Source organism: Tursiops truncatus, chromosome 16 (assembly GCF_011762595.2).
Source record: "Tursiops truncatus isolate mTurTru1 chromosome 16, mTurTru1.mat.Y, whole genome shotgun sequence".
NCBI classification, from domain to species: domain Eukaryota; kingdom Metazoa; phylum Chordata; class Mammalia; order Artiodactyla; family Delphinidae; genus Tursiops; species Tursiops truncatus.
The window spans coordinates 114,858-131,220 of record NC_047049.1 but is presented as its reverse complement, the minus strand read 5'-3'; the positions used below and the strand labels follow the sequence as shown (position 1 = coordinate 131,220).

At 56.9% G+C, this 16,363-nt stretch overlaps 1 protein-coding gene across 4 annotated transcripts; it reads left to right on the top strand.

Annotated features, from left to right (window-relative positions):
• The first annotated feature begins 43 nt into the window (after positions 1–43).
• Positions 44–16,239, top strand: MTG1 (mitochondrial ribosome associated GTPase 1). Of its 4 annotated transcripts, none has more exons than XM_073793759.1 (11): positions 44–724; positions 3,646–3,712; positions 6,137–6,239; positions 8,170–8,250; positions 8,778–8,834; positions 9,053–9,143; positions 10,398–10,459; positions 10,844–10,940; positions 11,243–11,324; positions 15,420–15,510; positions 15,771–16,239. In XM_073793759.1, the coding sequence occupies exons 1-11, from the start codon at positions 481–483 to the stop codon at positions 15,855–15,857; spliced, it is 1,062 nt and encodes a 353-aa protein (XP_073649860.1). In that variant the 5' UTR covers positions 44–480; the 3' UTR covers positions 15,858–16,239. The 4 variants fall into 4 exon arrangements, 3 of the variants coding, with proteins under 3 accessions (XP_073649860.1, XP_073649859.1, XP_073649862.1); XM_073793758.1 differs by having other exon boundaries at positions 252–724; positions 15,420–15,532; XM_073793761.1 differs by lacking the exon at positions 44–724 and adding an exon at positions 2,365–2,601 and having other exon boundaries at positions 15,420–15,532.
• Positions 16,240–16,363: the final 124 nt, after the last annotated feature.

Below are 16,363 nucleotides of genomic sequence, written 5' to 3'. Positions count from 1 at the left end.
ACTGCAGGGCCCTGTGCCCCCAGCACGTGGCCCGCCTACCCCGGCCACCCTGGACCCTGGGTGTGTTCACGGGTGTCTGAATTCTCGTTGCTGGTGGCAGCAGAGCCAGTGGACCTCCCCGTTGTTCAGGCACTGGCTGCCCTACGGTCTGGGCGAGGGCCAGTGAGTGTGAGACAGGAGTGTGTGGGGGAGGGGGCACCCTTTTCTGACCCGAGGGCCCAGGGCTTTCTGGAGGAGGTGAACAGTGAGGCCTGAAGGGTGCAGAGGAGTGGGTGCCCTGGGCGGCATTGCTGTGAGCGTGTGAGGGTGCGCTGGGCGGCGCTGGGGTGAGCGTGTGAGGGTGCCCTGGGCGGTGCTGGGGTGAGCGTGTCAGGGTCTCCTGGGCAGTGATTGGGTAGATGGTGGGGAGTGTATCGGGGGCCTGGGTGCTGTGCTCAGCTTCTCTCATCTTCCCTCGCTGCATCCTCAGAGCCCCAGGGAATGGGCTGCACGGCCCCCATCTCACAGCTGAGGAAAGGACAGAAGCCTCAGGTGAGGGTGGCAATGGCCAGTCTCATGGCTGCCACGGCAGAGCTTGGGCATCTTTCCAGGACCATCCCGGGGAGGCGGTGCAGCTGGAAGCTAGCCTGTGCAGGGAGGTGCAGGAGCTGCAGAGGCTGGGACTCCGTGTGGCAGGCACGGGGCCCACCGGCCTGGCGCCCACCGGCCTGGCACCTACCTCGAGGTCAGTGGCTCCTGACCCTCCTCAGACCTTGGGCTGCAGGGTGTGTCCTGCTTTGGGTTGGGGCCCTGGCTCCCTGGAGGAGTATATGCATGCCTGGAGAACTGCCTCTGGGCTTCTCTTCAGCCCCAAGTGGCCAGGCTCTGGGCCGTGGTGCCAGACACGCCCTCCATCCTTCATCCTGGCACCTTCTTATTGACTTCTCATCTTGGGTCAAATCACCCTCCCAGGGACCTTCCCTCTGCCCCCAGAGGTCTGTCTGTGTGTCCACTGCTTTGTGTCCCTGGAGTTGTCTCACTTGGGGCACCTGCCTGTCAGACAGCTGAGAGAAATCTGGGCTTCAGGAGGGTTTTTATTTTCGTTCTTTGGTCCTAGGGCCATGGAAGAACACAGCGTGCATCAGGCACAGAGTTCTGTGTTGTTGACGTCTCACGTTTCATGAGTCTGGGTGCAGGACTCAGGCTGTCTGGGCTGGCTCAGGAGGGGTGCTGGGAGGCCTGGCAGGAGGCCCAGATGGTCTCAGTCAGGCACCTGGAGGGCTTGTCTCAGCCCCAGGAACCATTAGCTCTGAGTATTAGGAGGTTTAAGGCCATCAAGATGACAGTAGTGATATCTTTGTGCTGAGAATCTGAGCATCTTTGGAGTTTTAGGAGCTTGTTTAAAAAATTCCATTAGGGCTTCCCTGGTGGCGCAGTGATTAAGAATCCGCCTGCCAATGCTGGGGACACGGGTTCGAGCCCTGGTCCGGGAAGATCCCACATGCCACAGAGCAACTAAGTCTGTGTGCCACAACTATTGAGCCTGCGCTCTAGAGCCCGTTGGCCACAACTACTGAGCCCATTTGCCACAACTACTGAAGCCCACATGCCTAGAGCCCGTGCTCCACAACAAGAGAAGCCACTGCAGTGAGAGGCCCGTGCACCGCAATGAAGCGTAGCCCCCGCTCGCCGCAACTAGAGAAAGCCCACGTGCAGCAACGAAGACCCCACGCAGACAAAAATAAAATAAAATAAAATAAAAAATTACATTATTGTCATACTCTTGTAACTCGAAGTGCAGTCAGTAGTTACTCAGACTTGAGGTATAAAGTTAAAATCTGGTGGCCTAGTGGTTAGGACTCTGGGCTCCCACTGCCATGACCCAGGTTCAACCCCTGGTTGCACAACTCAGATCCTGCAAGCCATGCTGCGCGGCCAAAAAAAAAAAAAAAAGTTAGAATCTGACTACATTTATACAGAGTGTTGGGACAGTGAAGGGAATTTTGAGGCTGTTTGTACTAATAGGTTTAATTTAGCAGAACTGCAGTCAGTTTTTGCAAAGGTTTGTTTGTTACATTAAAATCCAGAGTACTTAGAAAAGGATGTTACACTTGTAAGTTAAATGTTAAATATCTGAAAAATTTTGACCAAGTTTGTAAAAAGGGACCAAACTGACAGCGGACTGCTAAATTTTGTTACTTATGCTCAGGATACGCTTAGGAAGAACCAGGATTTTTTAATTTAATGAATTACTGAACCCTGGACCCCGATAACCCCCGGGACTGCGTGGGTCCGCCCCTGGCTCGGAGCCACGCCCCTGGCTCATAGCCCCGCCCACGGGCCCCCGCCCCCTCTCGGGGTCCGCCGCTAGAGGCAGAGTCGTTCGCGCACGCGCTGGCCGCGCTGCGGAAGCTTGGAGCGTCGGAACCCTTGTGTGGGTCGCGGGCCCGGCGGAGAAGTCCGTTGATGGAGCGGTCCGCGGCTCTGCGCGGAGCTCGGGACGCGGCGCCATGAGGCTCACCACGCGCGCGCTGTGCGGCGCCGCCCGGGCCGCCTGGCGGGAGAGCTTCCCCCTAGACGGTCGCGACGTGGCGCGCTGGTTCCCGGGCCACATGGCCAAGGGTGAGGTCCGGCGAGACGCGGCGGGGCCCACGCTGTTTACCCGGCTCTTCGCAGGTCGCCCGCGAGCGGGGAGGGCGGGGGTCGTAAGGCCCTTCTGCCACTCGGCTCCTGAAGCCTCAGTTTACACATCTGCTTTGGAAAAGATAAAGTCCTGACGTTACTTTGGAGACTAGATGAAGTAGGGGTAGGAAAGCACTTTACAAGTTGTATTCAGCTATTCAGTCACCTCAAAACCTTTGAGACGTAGATCGAGTTTGTTGTCTTCTGCCCAAACCTCTCTGGGAGTTTCTTACCGTTCATTTGTCAAAGTTTGGCCCCAAGAAGACATGTAGGACGGGTCCAGCCCTTCCCCGTGTGACGGATTGCCACGCTCCCCCTGCTCCCGCCCCCTTTGGCGCCTGCTCTGCCAGGCTCGGTGACGGGTGCTCCGCGCGTCGGTGCTCGGGAGGGACGGGGCGCCCGCGGGGGGCGGCATGTGGGGTGAGGTGAGATGTCTGAGGATGTGCATAAATGACAGGGCTTGGCTGTGGGAGGGGAGGCTGAGGGGCGGTGTCACTGCTGAGCCGCAGAAGAGGAGCATTGTTGTGTTCCTAGTGCGGGGTGAGTTCAGTGCCTTGTGTGTGCGTCGTCCAGGGTGAGTGGCTCAGGTTGGTACCTACACCATCGTCATCTCCACACAGTATTGAGGGCCCCATGAGTCAATTAGTCAGTGTTTCTCTGCTTTATAGATGAAGACCCATAGAGGTTAAATATTCCACCTAGAGTCGCCCACTTGTGGAAGTGGTGTAGACGGATGGGCTCTGACCTCACCCTGTGATGTGCAGGTGTCCCTCAGGCAGGGACCTGAACTTTCTCTCCTCAGCCACCAGGGTTGAATTTGAAGGAGACACAGTTATTGTTTAATAGAGCACTGCACTCAGATGTATTCATTTTAGGTTGTTTATGATGGTGTGTCATTCTTGACAGTTCAACTGAAATCTTCTACCTCTCTTAAAAGGCCATGGACCCCTTTCTTCCCTTAAGCGTCCTTCTTCTGTTTTCCAGGGCTGAAGAAGATGCAGAGCAGCCTAAAGCTGGTGGACTGTATCATCGAGGTCCATGATGCCCGGATATCCTTTGGTGCTTGTGACATTGTGACTTATAATAAGCAACACATATTTGGTCTGTGTCCTGGTTCTGGCACAGAGCTCCTGAAAGTCTTGGAATTTCCTAAGTGAGGAGCTCGTTAAGGTGTCTTTTGTTATGTTAATGAGGTGATTTTGGAAAAGACCCTAAGTCACCTAAGGTGGGGAGCTGGTTGCTGGGGGAACCAACCTTGATATGGGAGCCTTAGAACTTTCAGTCCTACCCTCTGACCTTACGGAAAGGAGAGGGGCTGGAGATTGAGTTCAGTCACCCAAGGCCAGTGATTCATTCTGTCCTGCCTGTGTAATGAAGCCGCTGTAAAAACCCAAAAGGTTGAGGGGTGGGCTGGGGACAGCTTCTGGGTTGGTGAGGTGTCGAGATGCAGGCATAGTGGCATATAGAGGGAATGGAAGCTCCGGGTCCCTTCCCCGTCCCTCGCCCTATACGTGTTTTCCATCTGGCTATTCCAGAGTTAGGTCTTCTTATAATAAGCCTGATCTAGTAAGTAAAATGTTTCTCTTAATTCCTTGAGCCAGTCTGGCAGACTGATATTGGTAGGACCCAAGGAGGGGGTCGTGGGAACCCTCCTTCCATAGCCCGTTGGTCAGACAGCATGTTGGTTGTCACCAGGTGACAACCTCGACTTGCAGTTGGTGTCTGAAGTGGGGGGTGGTAGCAGTCCTGAGCCCTTAACCTGTGGGGTCTGATGTCATCTCCAGGTAGATAGTGGCAGAACTGAGTTGAATACTAGGACACCCAGCTGGTGGTGGTGGAGGATTGCTTGGTGGTGAGGGACGTCCCCCAACCCCATTGGCATTGGGTGCAGAACTGTAGTGCAGGGGAGACCCTCCTGAGTCAAGCAGGAGGCATTCCTGGCTTGTTACCTTGTTTCTGTCTACCTCCTCTGGTCCCTGCTCTGGTCCAGTCAGCACCACAGTGGTCAGCGGCGTCACCTGTCATAATTATTGGCATTTGAAGCAGTGGTTCTCAGTCCTCGTTACGCACGAGAATTCCCCCAGGAGGCTTTTGAAAATACCGATATCTGGGCCCCTTTACAGGCCAGTGAACCAGAATCTCTGTGGGGCCCAGAAAGCTCCCCTTTGCTATGCAGGTGGCATCGTTTCTCTCAGACCTCTGCCTGGCACGCCCAGGCCTTCCAACCCAGTCCAGGTGGGATATGAAACCTCCATTAAAACGTTCCTGCCAACCAGACTTTTCCCGCTGTACTTGAGGCGTGGATTGGCAAGATGTAGCCATCTCGCTCAGTATACTTTTCAGAGCCTGCTTTTGTTGTACTTACCTGAGCTGTGTTTAGATTTTCCTTGTACGGCGAAGGTGTTGGCTTGAGAGTCATTGCCATCTCTAGGGTGGAGGGCGAGGGACTGTTTTCTCTTTCAAAGGCCTGTGGGAATTTCTCTACTGTAGGCTAAATGTATCAGTTCGTACAATACCTCATGCCAGTCCGAAGGGCTTACTGGCAGTTATATGTCTGATTATTGAAAAACAACGAAACCTGCCCTTACTGCTCCGTGTGCTGTGATGAGAGGCCGCCTCTGCTCCTTTAGTCCCTAGACGTTCGATTTCTCCACCAGGTCGGCGCCGTGAGGGAGTCTGGAGGCTCTCAGCGTCATGAATTAGCACAGGCTTGGCTAGCCTCTGAGGGAAGAGGGCTGTTTACGGAAAGTCCCTTTGTTGTGTGGGTGAGGGCACAGCACTTGACTGGGTGCCTAGACCCAGGGCACGTTGAGGCCTTGGCCTCGTAGTAGACAAGCACCAGGTAGGGGCCGAGTGCTCACGAGATGAAGACACAGACAGACCTCCCTCCTGCCTGGGTCCGTGTCATGGGAGGTGGCACTTGGCAGTGAGCGCCAAGGGCCCCTGGCTGAGGGAAAAAGGGCCTGCCCATGGCAGTAAGGAGGCAGGTTCACTGGAGGTCTTCGTGGGAACTCCACAGGGTGGTGGCGGTGGGTGGCGGCGGTGGTCTGACATATACTAGTTAGGACTCTGTGGGAGGGACTTTTTTTGAGCCATCAGATCGTTTTGGCAACTGAACAATGGTCTAGTCGTAAAACCTTCCAGTGGGCTTTGTTTTTTGCTTTTGCCACCGTCGTTCCTGTTTGAGAAGCCACTTGAGGGCCACCGCCCTGTCTGTGCTCTGCCTCTTGTCCACAGGAAGTGGCGAGGGGCCTGCAGTGGCTCCTGGCACTGGCGGGGCAGGCACGCTGGGGGGTTGGTCTTGGTGGGAGGCTGGGCTGGCCCGAGCTCGCTTGCTCCCAGACTGGGCTTCCTCTGCCCTGTCCCTTCTGAAGGTTTCCTTTCGAAGGTGGTCCAGTCTGCGTAACAAGACGAGGCAAAGTACGTTAATTGGCTGGTAAAGCTTTGAAGGAATTTTGCCTTAATTTGGCCACATCCCACTTTCAGGCCGAAACCCTCTGTTTCAGGAGACCCTTGGGCTTAAGCCTCACTTGCTCGTCCTCAACAAGATGGACCTGGCGGATCTGAAGGAGCAGCAGGTAATGCCCCGCAGGGCCTTCCGCGTGAGCGCCCCTGAGTCGGACCGGATCACTGGGCGGACGTGGTGTCAGGCCGCCCGGGCCCGCCGGCTTTAGCAAACTACCCTTTGTTTAACTCATGATCCAAGTGATCGAAGCATGCGCCTCCTGTAGCAGGTGGCCGGGAGGTGCGGCCGGAGCCGAGAGCCCCACGTGGCGGCCACTGGACCCGCGAGGCTGTGAGCACGTGGGTCGTAGTTGCTGCTGTGAGGCCGACGTCCACGTTTTATTTCACTTTCATTCGCTAACGTTTCTGTTGCCTCATGAGGTGAGTGGTCGTCCCCCGGACAGCGCTGGCCTGGAGGCCTCCTGGTGGCTGCATTTGCCCCTGGTGTCCTCGCTGGCCAGCCCCACGGCTTCCCAGACCCCTGGCTGACCTGTGGGCTACCTGCTGCCCACCGAGTGATCTGGAAGCTGGAAGGCGGGTGGCCCAAAGCAGCTAGGGGATTTCCCTCAGCCCTGCGGGACGGGGATACAGTGACCAGGCCGGAGGTATGTTTCGCCTTGTCCCTGAGTAAGAGAAACGTGAAGATTCAGGAAATGTTACTTGTGAAGTGTTCTTCTCTGCTTTTCTTGCTGTTATCAAATCCTTTGTAAAGAGTAGGTGTCAGAATCTTGAAATCAAGCCAGTTTTTTTCTTTTGTGGAGCTTTTCCTTTCACAGCAGCAAGAACACGTTCCTGGTTTCTTAGTTGGCTGTGGTACATTGAGTTATTTAAACCCCTGCCACAGGCCTGTAGCACCCGGTTTCCAGGGAGATGCAAGTGCTGAAGCCACAGGGTGCTTTGTTCATTGAGAACCCGAGCGGAAGACGTCGCCCATCAGGACCCTGCCCCTGCCGTGCAGGCGTCTGCTCACTGAAATCCCTCCTGCCGAGCGCGCTCCGCTCTGAGAACAGAACCCCACGGGTTTCACTGCAGGGGCAGTTGTAGTTACTGGTGATCACAAGTTTTCAGCTGCTTTGCTTCGCTGAGACTTGGGTCGTATCAGCCATCAGTTGTTCCTGCTCCAAAATGCTGATTTTTGTGGAGTGACGGGCACACTAGGTGGCCTGACAAGGGGACACGGGGGTGGGGGGGTCTCACCTGTGGGAGGCGGCTGGGGTGTTTGCCCCTCCTCTCAGGTGCTGCGGCCAAGGGCTTGGGGAGGAGAGGAGAGGAGAAGCCCCCAGGGTGGCCCTCCGTGTCTGCCTCTGTGGAGTGGGTGGCAGCGTCCCGTGCAAATCTGTACACTTGAAGCGCAGCTTCACGTGTGTCTGTGATGCCTGACCTTAATCTGCGTCCTCATAACAAATAACATAAATGAGTAAAACTAAATGAATTAATGAACGATTTCTTTGTTCCTTTAAGTAACTCAGTAGCTGATCAAAGAGTGCAATACTGGTTGTAAAAATATCAGTCATGCGCTGATGTTGCTTCACGTTACGGCCAGTAAGTTCATATTAACCTTAGTTTACTTAGGGGCTTTTAAAGTATTCCTTGTACTTTGTAATCGGATGGGGCTCAAAGCTTAGTTTCAGTGGAGCTCGTTGTGTGGAAGCTCGTTAGGAGGAGTGGGAGGGATGGTGCGACCAGACAGAGACCAGCGCTGAGCAGTTCCAGTGCTGGGAGTGACTTGGAATGACCTGGTGTGGCCTCCTCTCTCTGTGTCCTCACATGGAGCCAGCCGCCCAGGGCCACCCCGGGGCCAGGCTGCCCTCCTTGGACGTCTCCTCAGGCAGCCTGGCCCTGGTGCTGCGTTGCCCCTTGCGCTGCCCGGTGGGCCCAGCCTCCTCCCTGAGTCCCTGGCCGCTGCGGCTCTGGGCTGGCGAGCAGATCTTGGGCGTTAGCGTGTGACACTGCCCATGTCTTCATTTAGTGTTTAAAATGGAAATTTCGTCTTGTCTCTTTCAGAAAATTATACAACACTTAGAAGGAGAAGGCCTAAAAAATGTCATTTTTACCAACTGTGTGAAGGATGAAAATATCAAGCAGGTGGGTTTTTCTGTTTTGTGCTCTAATGCTCTGCTTAAATACGTTAAAGAGACGCCACGCATTAGGCTGTGCTTCTGCAAGAAGCACAGTGTCGGAGACGACCCGTAATTGCTTGGGTCTGGGCACGCTCATCTCCCGGTGCCAAGGGCAGCACGGGCCTGACGGCTGATGGTGGGAAGGGAGCAGAGTCAGCCTGCGAGACACGTTCCGGGGTCATAAGGTGGAAGGGCCTGTGGAGGGTCTAGTGCCTGTTTTCCCAGTTGTATTTGAGAATTTCACCGGCTGACGTGCATCTTGTTAGCAGGTGCTGGCAGTCACAGCCGTCGCCCCATGGGGTCTGTCCTGCTGGTTCCTGGTGGAGGGACGAGGTGGGCACAGGCGACCCCCACCTCCGCCTGCCGTAGCGCAGCCTGAACCTTGACGTGTTTGGACCTGAGCTGTCCGGTGCTGGGCGCTGGAGTGTCCACCTCCAGAAGCTAAGGGTGGCCAGTTCCCCCAGGAAAGGGCCTGTGGTCTGTTTCTTGCAGATAATCCCGAAGGTCACGGAGTTGGTTGGGAGCAGCTACCGCTATCACCGAGGAGAGGTTGGTGGTGGGCCAGTGCCAGCTGTGGGACGTCCCTCCCGCTGGGGAGCCCCAGACCCAGCTACCGAGCACAGCCTGGGGAGCCCCCTGTCCTCCGGGTCTCCGTAGGTGGGTGAGCAGGGCTGGTGCAGCGACTGTCCTTCCTGTTAAGCTGGCCTGGGCGTGCGTGGGTCTGGGGGGTCTGGCTGGGCCGCTGATCCCTGCTCTCGCGCCTGCAGAACCTGGAGTACTGCATCATGGTGATTGGGGTCCCCAACGTGGGCAAGTCATCGCTCATCAACTCCCTGCGGAGGCAGCACCTCAGGAAAGGTAGTTCCCCGGGGCAGGCTCTGGTTCTTGTGCTGGGACAAACTTCAGAGCCCGAGACCCCAGCTCGTCAGGGGGTCTTTTCCCACCAGGAGGAGGTGACAGCCTGGCATGCAGTCAGCTGGTGAGACACAGTCATTCCCTTATACATTTTATGCTTCATTCGCGTTCTCTCTTCAAAACTAAATGCTTAATTATAGTGTTTAGTATGTGCGATGACTTTCCTAAACGTTGGTAGTCTCGTCCTTTCATTTATCTGTCTCTGACCCGCTGTGCTCAAGGTGTGTAGGAAACGTGGGGTGCGACGTCAGGCCGGGACCTGGGGAGGGGGAGCCCCAGGCCTGTGTCCTTGTCCCACGCCTCTCAACTTTTGAGACCAAGTCTGCACGAGTGTGTCCTTCGGGCGCCACCCCAAAGCCCGAACAGTGCCAGACCGTCATCTCGGGCTGTTTCGCTGCCAACTGGGGAGCTGTTACAGTCAGCTGTTGTTTTGTTTATTTTTCTTTAGTTGTGGCTTTAAAAAACATCATTGGCATTAAGTACGTTAAGTGCTGTGCAAACATCACACCACCTATTTCCAGATTTTTCCATCATCTCAAGCGGAAACTCTAGACATAAATGGTAGCTGCCCTCCTGAACTCCTGGGAGCCTCTGGTCTACTTTCTGTCATGTGGACTTGACAGCTCCGGTGTCACATAACTGGAATCACAGGATTTGGCCTGTGTCAGGCTTATTTCACGGAGCCTAGCTCTACAGGGTCCACCCGCGTTGTAGCGTGATTCATAATTCATAATTCCCTTCCTTTTTCGGGCTGAATAATACTCTGTGGTGTGGACGGACCACATTTCGTTTATCCGTCTGTGCCGACGGATGCATGTGTCTCTTTGTTCTTGTGTTGATTCAGCAGAGGGTGCAGAGTCTGCTTGGGACACACCCTGAGCTGGGCCCCAGGGCAGCCAGTGTTCAGAGCACAGGCGGCCTCTTGGTCAGGAGTGGCCCCACCGACAGGCTCTTCTGGGTGGTGTGGGGGCAGATGCTTGGGACCCGGTCTTGCAGGGAGGAAGGTGATGGCGGCGGGCAGCTCCGGTCCAGACGTCACGGCCGTTGCTTAGCAGGTGCTGGGCCACTCTCAGGGCCGGGAGACAGTTCTCTCCTGGTGTTGGGGGGCCCTCCAGGTCTCCACGTGTGTCGTTGCTCATTCTGTAGCTTACCTGCCTGTGTGTTTAACAGACACTGACACCCTCTTTTATCCTGCAGGAAAAGCCACCAGGGTGGGCGGCGAGCCTGGGATCACCAGAGCTGTGATGTCCAGGATTCAGGTAGGGGCCCTCGGCTGCCGGGCCTCCACCGCCCCTTCCCTCTACTCTGTCCGCCAAGCGCTGCCCCAGTCCTCACAGCAAGCCTGGGGGAGGGCACAGGTGCCACCGCATCTCACAGGTGAGGGAAGCTGCCCGAGGGCACACAGGGTCAGGGCAGAGCCCGTCCTCCTGGGAGGAGGGCAGCTGCTGGGTTCCTGCTCTTATTCGTTCTCCGCATCACGCGGGAGTGGCATCCTGTGGGGTAGCTGAGAGCTGGTGGCAGTGACGACACTGGCGGGCAGGCTCTGGGGCCTCCTCAAGCCTGTGGGGCCCAGCAGAGGGCCTGGCGGGAGGGGCTGCTTGAGGCTGCTCGAGCGGCTGGCCGACTGCCCTCTGTGCCCACAGGTGTGTGAGCGGCCGCTGATGTTCCTGCTGGACACCCCTGGGGTGCTGGCTCCCCGGATCCAAAGCGTGGAGACAGGCCTGAAGCTGGCCTTGTGTGGTGAGCCAACCCCCCACAATAGGCCCCCAGGCCCCCAGGCTGGGCGCCTCGTGCCAGCCTTGGCCCGGCTGCCATAGAGATGTCCAGAGTTGTGGTGCAGGACGTCTCGGGCAGCGTGTGTGATCCTGGCTCACAAGTGACACACTCTGCACCCTCTGACGCCACCAGTCCTCTTGGCCTGCCCTGGAGGGGCGCCCTCCTCCTGTTTAACAGGTGGGGCGGGGCTGGTGGGGGCAGGTCAGGCCACGGCTTGGCCTCCTCAGCGGCACGTGTGTGCGCTCACCCTTGCTGCCTGTTCCCAGGAACCGTGCTGGACCACCTGGTGGGCGAGGAGACCCTGGCTGACTACCTTCTCTACACCCTCAACAGGCGCCAGCTCTTGGGGTGAGTGTGGGAAGGCGGGCCCTTCCTCTCCCATCCCAGACAAACGTGACTGAAAAAACAGAACCGTTAAAGTACTGTAGACAGATAGCGTGCAGTCCTTTGAAGTGTACAGTTTAATAGACGTGTGAAAGCGTTCCACAGTCCAGAAAACCCCCCCAGTTCTTATGCTGCTTTGTAGCCCCTCCTTCCCGCCCCTTCCTGCCCCATCTGCTTCCCATCACCTAGAATCTCACGAGTGGAGCCACATGGTGCGGACTCCCTGCTCAGCCCCGTCGTCTCGGGATTCATCCGTGTTCTAACACTGGTCACCACTGGGAGGTTTCATTGTGCAGACATCTGGTTGGTTCGTTCTTGCTGCTGAGGACGGTGTGAGCGCCGGTGTCCCGTGGGGCCCCAGAGCTGTCCTTTATCACAGGGGTCCCCAACCCCCAGGGGACCCAGTACCGGTCTGTGGCCTGTTAGGAACCGGGCCGCACAGCGGGCGATGAGTGGCGCGTGAGCGAGTGAAGCTTCCTCTGCCGCTCCCCGTCGCTCCGTGTCGCTCGCGTTACCGCCTGAGCCACCCCATCTCCCCCCAACCCCGTCCGTGGAAAAACTGTCTTCCACGAAACCGGTCCCTGGTGCCAAAAAGGTTGGGGACCGCTGCTTTATCACCTTGAGGACATCAGGCACAGGTTATTGACTGTCCCCAGAGAACCAGCTTTTGGTTTCATTGACTTTCTGTGTTCTCTTTCTTCCTGGTTGCTGTTGGTTGATTGCTGTTCGGTCCCTGTTCCTTCCTTGTTTCCGTGTTCCTGACTCTCTTCCTGTTTGTGCTGCCCGTGGGGAGACGGGCTCTCCCACCACCGCCTGGGCTGCTCTCTTCCCCTGTGTACGGCCCCGGGCGTCCCCGGGAGTCCCGACCAGCAGGACAAATCCTTGTGAGTCCGAGGAGGAACCTGTGGGGGTTGAAAAAAGGGGGAAGGGCAGGAGACGCGAAAGAATGGAGGCAAGACAGAATCCTGATCAAGCCTCAAACTTTTATTGCTGCGGTAGCTGTATTTATACACTGCAGAGAAAGGGGGGCGGGATTCAGAATGAGGGAAGTACTTGGCTAATCATCATTGGTGCTGCGTGCGCGGGCTTTCATTTTAGGCGCGAACTTCTATCTCATAAATCAGGAAGAGAAGCAGGGTGTCGGCCATCTTCTAATGGCGAAAACTTCTTGGCTCCCAACATTCCCCGCTGTCCTGGCAGCAGCTGCTTCATGAGTTTCCAGGCTCCGTTGTCGGGGGTGGAAAGCGTCAGGAGGTCATTGGGTTCTTCTGGTGGTTTGAGGACGTGACCCCCCTTATCCTTCAGGAGAGTCTCTGTGTGCTCATCTTTCCTGTCGCGTTGCTTTGAGCTTGTGCGTCTTTACTTTTAAAATGTGTTTATCGGCTGCTTGTAGTTGGGCCTTGCTTTGTACGCAGTCTGACCGTTTCTGCTTTTATTTTGGGTAGCCCATTTACATCTGATGTGGTCACTGACGTTAGGTTTCCATCTGTCATCTTGCCATCTGTCCCAGCTATTCTTTGTTCTTTTTTCCTCTCTCTCTCTGGCCTGTTTTATGATTCCCCTTTGTCAGCTTGTTACCTGTAGCTTTGGAGGAGGTAGCTTTAGGGTTTGTAGAACACTTTTCGGGGGTGTTAATGCCGGGTGTGGTGTGAGGGCCTTTCCGCTCTCCTCACCCTCACCTCTGGGCTGGTCTCGTCACACCTTTTGCTTTTATGTAGCAGACGTGCTGCCGAGCTTTGTTTATGCACAGATGTAAGTGGAGGCTCGATCTCGGCAGTTTCCTCTGAGCCTCGCCAGTCACGGCTCCTTGTCTGTGTGTGGACCCGCCCTCCCTCTGGGGCCATCTTCCTGCCCGAGGGTTTCCTGTGACGCTCACAGTGACGCAGGTTGCTGTTTGTCCGAAGATGTGCTCATTTCACCTTAGTTTTTGAAGGGCGTTTGCCCTGCGTGTAGATTCTAGATGGACGGATTTCCTCAGTCCCGCAGAGCGGCTGTTGTTTCTGATGAGAAGTCTGTCTGTCTGTCTTTGTTCTCTGTATTCATGGCCCTCTGGCTGCTGTTAAGATTTCTCTTTATCAAGTTTTTGAGCAATTTATGGCGCTGGGCCTTCGTGTGGTTTTCTGCATGTTTCTTGTGCTTTTAGTTCCTCGGGCTCTCGCATCTGTTGTGTAGTTTGTATCACATTCGGATGATCTCTGGCCATTCTTCCTCTCTCCCAGGACTCCACCACCCAGGCACTGGCCGCGGGTGCCGCCGGCTCAGCAGTGCTGGCTCTCCAGTCCCCTCACCCTCTCTTCTGCAGATCTGACCTGCTTTAATCCCGAGTGTGTGTTTTCACAGTGCTCTCCTCTAGATACTGGGTTTGGATCATTTTGTTTTTACTATCTTCTGCGTGTTTTCTTAACTTTGTAACCACGGGAACGCAGTTCTAATAACTGATTCAACGTCTGGGAGTTCTAACATCTGGGGCAGTTTCAGGTGACTGGTTTTCTCCTCGTAATGGCTCTGTTTTCCTGCTGTGTGTGCCTGACAGCTTTTGACGGGGGGCAGGCACGTGAATCGGACCTTTCTGGTGACAGGTGTCTTTATATTCCTGTTCTGGGACCGTTATTTGGAAACACTTTGGTCCTTTTGGACCTTCCTTTTACAGTTTGTCAGGTGGGCCTGGAACAATTCCCAGGGCGTCCCGCCCCCTCCCCAGCCTGTGGATCTTGGGTTCCGTCTGTCCCGGCTGCTCCCCTCCTGCCTCTTGGGTGGCTCTTCCTGGCCTCTGGCCTTGGGAAACTTGCTCTGCTGACCATCTGAGGGTGGCTGTCTGCCAGTTTCCCGAGCCCTCTCCCTGGGCAGCTCTGCCCTGTCTGACTCGCCTGCAGCCGGCAGCTGCCCTTGGTCCCCAGCGCCGTCTCTCCGCTCCGGGCTCCCCGGGGCCCCTCCCTGCACTCCTCCTTCCCATGGCTACACTCTTTGTGGCCTGATGTCTGGGCCTTGAAAACCATTGTTGTGTGAAGTTTTGGTTGTTTCTTCCTTTTTTGTTATTCCAGGTGGCGAGTAGACCCAGTCCCTGTTAGCCCATTTGCATGGAAGTGGGATTTGACATATGTGGGTTTTTTTGGGTTTTGGTTTTTTTTGGCTGCATGTGGCTAAGCGTGTGGGATCTTGGTTCCCCAGTCAGGGATTGAACCCGTGCCCCCTGCACTGGAAGCACGGAGTCTTAACCACTGGACCGCCAGGGAAGTCCTGGAAGTAGAATTTGAAATGTCATGTTTTGCTTGATGTTCGAGGCATTCAGTTTGGACCTCCGCTGTCCTCGGTGTTTCTGGGAAGCGTGACAGCCGACTCCCTGCGGGTGGCAGGTCTTGGGCGTGTGTGGGTGGGAGTCTTCCTTGCCTTTGATCTCTTGGGGACAGAGGGGCCTGCGCAGCTGCTGCTCTGGGAAGTTTGATTTTGGACGCGCATTCCTCGGGGTTGTCGTTCCGAGACCGGCTCCGATGCTCACGTGGGGTCCAGGCGCGAGGCCTGAGGCCCGTCCGGCCTCCCCCACTCTGCAGCTGCAGTTCACATTGCAGCCCTGCCTGCCCGGCGGGCGGTGAGGGGGAGGGGCCAGCGCAGGTGCTGGTCCAGGGGTCCTGGCCCCGGGGCTCAGGGAGGCACGTGTCCGTGGAAGACGCTGGTCTCCTTTGGCCTCTCAGCCTCTGATGTGCCGCACCCGTCCCGTGCTGGCTCTTCCCCCCAGGCCCAGAGCACCAGTCAGTGGGGAATACCACCGTCCATCTCCGGCCAGCCGCCTAGAGGCACCAAGGCAGCCTCGGCAGCAAACTGAGTGTGTGCCAGTGGCCGGGCTGCCATCGTGGGAGGCCAGCTCAGGGCCAGGGGATGACACCGCTGGGAGCAGCAGCCTTTCTGACCGCCGCCCCAGGACCCCGGTGGGGGAGGGGGTCTCGGGCAGCTGGTCGTGGCCACGCGGAAGGCAGGTGTCGGTGAGGCCCCCAGGTCCACGTGGCGGTCACCCGCACCCACGAGGGGTCATTGGTGGAGCTGCTGACCATCGCCTGTGTGCAGGTACGTGCAGCACTATGGCCTGGGTGAGGCCTGCGACGACATCGCCAGTGTGCTAAGGCGTGTGGCCGTGAAGCTGAGGAAGACCCAGAAGGTGAAGGTGCTGACGGGCACTGGTGAGACCCGGTGGCCCCAGGCTGGGCTCGGGGGGCGGAGCTTCTGGGGGAGGGGCTCTCGGTCTGGGCTGGGGCTGGGGCAGGGTGCGTGGGGCGGCCCCACCCTCTTCCTGTGGCTTCTGGAGGCTCCAGCTTCCCAAATGAGCAGCGCAGGCGCCCACCTGAACGGGCCTGAGGTGGGTGGGCTAGAGCTCCCGAGTGGGGCTCCGTCCTTACTGGGCCCTCCTGCTTTCCCCAGGTGACGTCAACGTTGTCCAGCCCAACTACCCTGCGGCCGCCCGAGACTTCCTGCGGGCCTTCCGCAGCGGGGTGCTGGGCCCCGTGATGCTGGACCGGGACCTCCTGCAGGGCCCCCCTGTGGCGGAGCCCTGACTAGTCCAGCAGGAGGGCCTCGCGGCTCCACGGCCAGGGGTGGGCACCCGGGAGTCCCCTGTCCACAGGCTCCTTGCTGGTCACTGTATACTCCCCGGTCTCTGCTCTAGGAAGGAGGCCATGCCCTCCTGCTGCCCAGCCCAGCCCCTGCTTACAGGGGACTGAGCCTGGGTGTGGACATCAGGGCAGTGGACGTCCCTGGGTTCCTGGCGGGGGGAGGAAACTCACTCATGTTCAGTATCTCCTAAATATTCTCTTGAGGAGAAGCTGGTGTTTTCTCAGAAGGAGTTGAAAGTGTAATCTGTAATTTTAAAATTAAAAGGCCTGTCTCTGTGGTTGGCCCTTTCGTTGTGCACCTGTGCAGCCCCTTGGGCCCCTCACCAAGGAAAAACGGAACGTGAACCACTTAGTACCCAAGGCTCTTGTGTAAGAATCCCGACACGGAGTCCTGGGTCCTGC